The 7,599-nt window shown below is 36.5% G+C and overlaps 1 protein-coding gene across 3 annotated transcripts; it reads right to left on the minus strand.

Annotated features, from left to right (window-relative positions):
• Positions 1-3,292: 3,292 nt before the first annotated feature.
• Positions 3,293-7,232, minus strand: LOC107830406 (F-box/kelch-repeat protein SKIP11). 3 transcript variants are annotated; one of them, XR_012697414.1, is made up of 3 exons: positions 6,786-7,232; positions 4,288-5,802; positions 3,293-3,710 (listed from the first exon to the last, which is right to left on the minus strand). XR_012697414.1 is itself a non-coding variant. In XM_016657952.2 (2 exons), exon 2 carries the CDS (start codon positions 5,704-5,706, stop codon positions 4,378-4,380), a length of 1,329 nt encoding a protein of 442 aa, XP_016513438.1. In that variant the 5' UTR covers positions 5,707-5,805; positions 6,786-6,928; the 3' UTR covers positions 3,820-4,377. The 3 variants fall into 3 exon arrangements, 1 of the variants encoding a protein (XP_016513438.1); XR_001658148.2 differs by having other exon boundaries at positions 4,288-5,805; positions 6,786-6,982; XM_016657952.2 differs by lacking the exon at positions 3,293-3,710 and having other exon boundaries at positions 3,820-5,805; positions 6,786-6,928.
• Positions 7,233-7,599: the final 367 nt, after the last annotated feature.

A 7,599-nucleotide genomic window follows, 5' to 3' on the forward strand; every position in this document is an offset into this window, starting at 1 on the left:
AGACTGAAAAGAAAATGAAAGTCATCAAAAGAAAAGAAAAAAACTAAAAAAGCAAAATCGGTGGCGCAAAACTGAGTGCCACATGAAAATTTTACTAGTGACACCTAGATCCCATTGGCCATGGCCCATGAAGATACTCGGTACATTTGGTTCATTTCGTAAAAAATAGTGCCCACTAGGTACTTTTGGCCTTGTTTTTTAAAAACTAGCTATCATTCTAGAGCTTTAAATTCGGCCAAATACCTAGACACCCCCTTAAATTTTGTTTTAATTTTCATGTAGACACTTCAACTAAAGCCAATACTTATTAAACACTCCAACTTTAACCTATATGTGCCTATTAAACACACATTTGACAACCCTAAACAAACATAAGTGTGTGTATATACTACTAAACATAAGTGTGTGTATATACTACTTGCCATTGACCTGGTAATAAGACTGAAAAGAAAATGAAAGTCATCAAAAGAAAAGAAAAAAACTAAAAAAGCAAAACAGAGACAAAGATTAACCTTCCTCCCCAGCAAAACCCCCCCCCCCCCCAATAGTCTCTCTCACACCCCCCTCTCTCTTCAGATACTAGAACCCTAATCTGCTGCCATCATTCCCCCACCGCCTTAGGGTGGCGGCGCCAATTATCCCCCCCCCCCCCCCCAGTTTCTAAAGTCCTCTAATTCTTCATCTATCTTAAATTTATACCGAATTCCATGGCCAGCAAGAATAACAAGAAAATTCACAAATGTACCTACCATTGTGACACTACCACAAATCGATAAATATTTGATTGTTTTTTCTTTAAGGAGAAAACGAGAAACTATTGGAAAACAATTCTACTTCCTTCTCGTTTCAGATGATCAATCTCATTGGAAGAATAATCGTGGGCTTGACTTCACTGACCAGTATTGTTTTGAGTTTCCAAATATTTTTTCGATTTTGTCGGGCATGCTGTTATTCACGGAATAATGCCTGGTCATTTTTTAAATTGCTTGATTTTGATGTGAAGAGTCCATTTTGATTTCTGAGAAGGTGAAATTGTGAGTTTTTCTTGCTGTTTTTTTCTCTATTTTCTTTAATATTGTGGTGGTTTTGCCTTTGATTTCTGGGACAAAGCAAGTCAATTTTGAAGATTCTCATATTTTAGCATCTGAAATTTGAAATCTTATCTTTGAACTATGATGAGTGGAGTAGATAGGTGGTGAGGAAGGATACGGTGGTTTTTTTTAATGGAATGTCACGTAGTTGCAGCTGATCTTGGGGTGAAAAATTAGTGGTTACACGGTGAATGTCGGAGGTTGTTATATGTGTAGGAAAAAAGAAATATTTTGAAACAAATAAAATAAATGATGAAATTATTCACGTACCTAATTTAGGTGTAGCTCACACAAATGCGCCACATTATCATTTGTGTTTAATAGATACACTTTTGTTTGTGCTGGAGTGTTTAATAGGTGATGACATTAGTTGAAGTGTCTAAATAAAAATTGAAACAAAGTTTAAGGGGGTTGTCTTGGTTTTGGGCTTTAAATTTCACAAGTGGAACTCTGTTCACTTGTAGTGAAACTTGAAGACAATGATTATTTTCCAATTAGGGATTAAAAAGAGGTTATTTGTGAATTTTACCCTCATTTGGGGGGAACTTGCTACTATGTTATCCCCATAACCACTAGTTTTGCCGATATTGATGCTATCGAGATGGTTAGGCGTGATTATATATTAATTATTCAAGGTGATAAAAGAAAATAAAATAGACATAAAACAATATATTGAGGAATTGTGTAAAAGATGGCTAGACTCTAAAGAACACAATATAAGGGAAGCAAACATCCAGATAGCAAGATTCGAGATTCGAAAACTTTAGGATTATTATTAAGTTTTTCTAACAAAATGAACCTAGATAGAGGAAAATAGTATATAAAAAACCAACGAAGCCGATTTGGAATTGAAACATAATTGCGCAAGTGCTTGTTTTGAGATCCCTGCTACAAAAGAGTCGATGTTATGGCCACTAAAAAGGCAACGTGTACTCAAGAACCTATTTTTTCTACTCTTTTATTTGGACCAACAAAAATATGAAGATAAGTAGTTTGTCCCATTGAAAATAATGAGATTAAAAGAGGAGGAGCAGTGTGTTCCAATAAACTATTTAACAATAGTGAGTGTCAGACTTGCTTTTTTGTTTCACCTATTCTTAGTGAATTCTGCACATTTGCAAGAGTTCCCACAGGCATTATCACCTTGAGAACTTATTTTATTTGATAACATTTTTCAGTTAGTTAGACAAACGAATAAGAGTGCCCTTTATATTATTGTATATAGAGTTGGGCAGAACGGATGGATATATCTATGCCAAAAATTACATATTTTTTATCAATATTTTCATGTACTATTTTTTTTTTGATAACCGTGGTGTCCGGGCCAGCTTGCACGCACCATGACTAATTCCACGGGATACCTGCCACCTCCCACCAGCAACAGGTACCAGGTAACTCTATCCACCAAGGCTTGGATAGATGGGAAGAAATCACCTAGTATTTGTCTCCGCTGGGATTTGAACCTGAGACCTCATGGTTCTCACCCACTTCATTGACCACTAAGCCACACCCTTGGGTAGAGTTACACCTGTGACCTTTTCACTACAATAATTCGACTACTGAACTGCACATCTATTCTTTCTGTTGTCTTTTAAGTTTTAACCCTTCTTCATTCATTTCCAACAAAATCTGATAAGATCATTAAACAAGAATGGGGGAAAACAAATTATGACAGAGAGTTTCAACTAAGATGAGGAGTTTCCCAGGTTTTACATTCTTTCATTAATCAAAAACACTTAAAAAGAAGCCACAAAGAAGATAAAATCCCCATTAAAAATAAGGGGTATCACGCTATCTTTCTAAGGCCAGACTTTAAATTGAGAAAAGAAAGCTAAAGACACGAGAGGGCATATTTTCACTTCAAAACACCAAGAAATGTGTGCTTAGAAGAGAACTGTTAGAAAAGACTTGATTTGCCCTGAACCAGTTATACAATAGCAACATGATATTAGGATTCCTAACACATATCTACACATATGTATACAGCTGATCGTATGTCCGACTCATGGCAACCGCAACCAAGAGTTAACTCGACTTCACTAAGTCTCTAAAGATAATCTATAGTTGTGGGACTTTGTGAGAATTCCTTACACAAACATATGTTTACAAGCATGTTTATATAGAAAATCTGTCTTTTAATTTATGCCCATCCACCCATCTTTGTCTGTGATGGCAAAAATCATCTCTATAATAACCACAAGTTCACAACTAAAGGTGTCAAAAAACGCGTAAACTGGTAATAAGGGTTTGTAGTTTTTCACAAATAGTCATTCAAATCATCTGTTTATAACCTATCTATCGACTTTACACTTGTTCAACACAAAAGGGCAAGTTCCTGCTGATTATAAATGAATCTAGACAGCTTCTGAGAAAGCAAAAGTGACAACTAAGCGCCAACTATTAGCCAGCTTTGCATTCAAATTCCTAATCAAGTTTACCAATTATAAAAGCTGGCTTACCATCTATGAGCTTCATTTTCTTCTATCCACGGAAAAAGAATCACATAATTAATGTCAAACCTATGTGATTGGTGCCAAGATCTTTTCTCTTTCACAGATAAAACAGGTAAATTTTCAAGTAAGCATCAGATATTTCACAAACATGTCCTCAATGCACTATCTGTCACAATAAAACGAATAAAGCTTAAGTCAAAATACCACAAATGAAAACTGAAAGTAGAAAAAATCAAATGCTAAATACTTAAAGCTACCAATTGTGTCAAAAGTAAGCTTAATCTGTAGCCCCGTTAACAAGAATAAATGTATTTAGTACATAAAATATGATGCCCAAGAACAACATTGCAGAACCTTATTTCTCTTCTCAACAATGTCAAGAAAAATAAGGATCACAAAAAACCCAACAAGACTAATTGCTTTGATTTTTCCAGAGAAGATTTGGAAAACACTAACCAAAATCTATTACCATATTGCTCCCTCCTTCAAGTTATTATTTTATCTTAATGCTATTTCGGTGGGCACCTTCGGGATTTTATGTGTTTGAAAAAAGGAGAAGATAAATCAGTTGACAGGAACTTTTAATTAAACTTTTTTTGAGGATGAAAATTGTACTCAAGACCTTCTAAGGAACGTAATTCTGTTGAATCTTGAGTCTAGTTTGGTAATCCTCCCTATCTTCCACCACAATAAAAAGACGAAAACATAAGAGTTTGAAAGAAAAAAAGGTTGGGACAAATTACCCAATAGCAAGAATCCTGTCGCCCCAGAAACCAATTCTGTATCTATCAGCAAAAAACACTGCTACCTGCATGGACGGCAAACTCCGTATCTCAGCAACCCATGACAGCACAATTATACACAAAACTACCAGATCGCTTTCGCCCAAGCAAGTTCCACTGAGGCGGTCCTTCACTTGGAACCCACGAATTAACTTCGATAATCCCTTCACCCATGGCTCTAGGCCCTCCAATTACAATTAGCCTATCACCACAAGCTCTAAATGCCAAACCCCAACCATTCATAGAACCTGCTCTTTCAGGCAATCTTCCTATGGTAACCCATGCTTTATTTTGCTTGTCGTACTTCCTCACCTCCATGTCAGCATAATCAGCAGCATACAATTCATTATTTACAACTGCCACCAAAGGAGGTGCTTCAGATGTAGCAGGCATATTATCATCCCTAGCTTCACCAGCTCGGACAGGAGACATGCTCGGGATTTCAGTCCATTTTCCTGTTTCAAGATCATACTCCTCTCCACAGGTCAATAGCTTTGACTCAGTTCCTCCAATGCCTCCAATTACATAAAATTTTCTGTCCATGAATACTGCAGAACACATCTTACGCGGCTTGTTCATGCTCGGTAGAGTCTTCCACCTTCCAGTCTCTGAATTGTAAAGTTCTGCTGAGCTAAGGATATTGCCCTGTGAGTCACAACCACCAGTTAGAATGGCAATCTCCCCAAGGCTGGCAGATCCAAACAAACACCTCGGTGCGTTCATCTGCATTCCGGATGACCAAGTGTTTGTCAGTATACTGTAACGATAAATGACATGTGACAAGATCTCCTTTCCAAACACAAGAAGCTCTGTGCCAACTGCCAAAGACTCCTTGTCCGAGAACACAAAGCATTCATTCGGATTCATTGATGGTAGATGCATCCAACGGCGGCGACTAGGGTCAAAAGCTTCCCACTCCAGTAGCTGGCAAGAAAAATAAACCCAATGCTCAACCACACCATATTGCCGCCGCAATCTATAAAGCTCCCCACTCCTAATTAATGAGTGAAAGCTACAATTCAAAGATGCAATAGCTCCATAATCAGACCTGGAGCAATGAATGAGACAGCTAATGGAGTTGTCACGGCCAATGGCAGGAATAAGAGAACTTGAATCAGAATTATCTGCAGCGTGACGCTGATTACTAGCTTCGTCAGCTGGTGATACTGAAGCATCACCTAAGGACAGAACCACTTCTTCATTGAGAGAAACAGATCGCTTTGGCAACTTGCGTTGCACAACTTCGTTCTCGTGATTATTTTCCAATGGCCTTTTACCGTGCTGAACTTCAATCCTATCAAGGCTGTAATTCATGCAAGCTGCCCAGTTGCTTTCTCTTGGAAAATCCCTCGGTACCAAACAAGACCGGTCTTCCAACATGTCGTCCAGGTTCAGCCCTGTAAAGAAGCACCAGTACCACGGCCGGACTTTGATCTGAATTATCAAACCTTATGCTCTTCCTCACCAAACTGATATCTACTGAAGAAAATTGACATGGCAACCAGAAAATTCCCAATTAGAATTCGTCAAAACACTACAGAAACCTATTGAATTTTAAGAAACTAACGAGAAAACTGAGCGACAAAATTCTCCCTCATCAAAGCACAAGAAAAGAAATCTCTAACTGTATTTCCTGTTCACATCAATTTGATCACAAAATCAAGCAAATCCTAGTAAAGCAAAAATATCTCATAACGAATAAAACCAATCCAGATAATGCAAACGCAAAGAACCTTCACAAGAGAAAAATTTAAAAGTAAATATAGGACCCCTCATTTATTTTGAGAACAAAGAATAATAATTCAGATAAAGTGACTCTTAAAATTGATTCTTCAATACATATCATATCTGCAGAAGCCAGTAGACCCTCAAAGACAATCGAAGTCACCAGAAATGACAAATACCTAAACATTGAAGCTCTTAATCAAATAAACAAAGAACAACAATCCAGATTGAGTGACTTCTAACAACGATTCAATTTTTCAATACGTATTACAACTGATGAAGGCAGTAGAATTGAATTCGCAAGAAATGACAGACTTGGAACCAAAAGCACCCAAAAAATTGAAACTTTCGAACAAATTAGCTTGCAAGAACAAAGAAAAACAATCCATATAACTGACTTCTTACAAAGATTCAGTTTTTCAATACATATTATAGCTGAAGAAGTCAGTAGATTCTTTAACATAATTGAATTCGCCAAAAACGAGATCTCTTAATTCAGATCAGAAAACACCCAATAACTCAATTTCCCAAAACACCATTAGTCACAACCAAAACTTCAATCTTCCATTATTTTCAATCACAGTAATCGGAATAGATCTCTTTATCATGCTTACAAAAGAAAACACATAACTTATAACATATCAATAGGGAAAAAGAAAATAGCAACAGAAAATGCTTAAATAATAAAAACAAATTGAAAAACTTATAAAACATATAGATTAGAAAAGGAGTACCTGATTTGAATTCATGTGAGAAGAACAATCTGTTCTCTCTCTCTTTCTCTATGTATACATCTTCAGGTTAAAAATCTACTCTCTGTGTGTGTATCTGTGTGTGTGTGTGTGTGTTTTTTTTTTTCTGTGTATAAGGGGGCCTGTAGTTTCCTTTTCTTTTTTTTTCCCTTTCGTGATTTGGGGTTCTCTGTGCAATCAAAGTAGACTTTGGCTTCTGCTTTGGGGCATAATCTTTAGAGGATCCTATTATCTCTCTTCTATTTTATTGTCAACTACTAAATTAATAATACTAAAAACTAAATACTACTATTCGTAATCGTTCCATACAACAGGTGTTTACATACTTAGACATAGACAGCTGGATATGTGTGTATGCATATGTTTTTCCCATTTTATGCATATAAAATACAGTGTACACGCAGAGAAAGAGAGAGAAAGGATAAGCGTGGAGGAAGAAGGTTGTGGACCCCTACAGCTTATTAGAGTTTCTCTTCTTCAGTTCTTCTTTTCATATTTTCTATGGTTCCTTTGGTCTTTTCGTAACTGTTTGTTTTTGTTTGATTCAGCCTTTTCTATTAGCATAATACATACTTCCCTCCCTTTCAATTTAGGTGTCTGCTTAAAAATGAATAGACGAATTAAGGTAAATAGCCACCCATCCACCTTTTAAACTACCGATAATTTCAGATAACTCCATTCAGGTGAATTAAGGTAAATAGCCACCCATCCAACTTTTAAACTACCGATAATTTCAGATAACTCCATTCAGGTTTCGCCCTATAATATTGACTTTCCTTGTGCTTTACAATATTAC

Source organism: Nicotiana tabacum, chromosome 12, assembly GCF_000715075.1.
Source record: "Nicotiana tabacum cultivar K326 chromosome 12, ASM71507v2, whole genome shotgun sequence".
NCBI classification, from domain to species: Eukaryota; Viridiplantae; Streptophyta; class Magnoliopsida; order Solanales; family Solanaceae; genus Nicotiana; species Nicotiana tabacum.

Coding starts and splice junctions, on each gene's coding strand:
- LOC107830406 (XM_016657952.2), bottom strand. CDS start 5,706: ATGTTGGAAGACCGGTCTTGTTTGGTACCGAGGGATTTTCCAAGAGAA.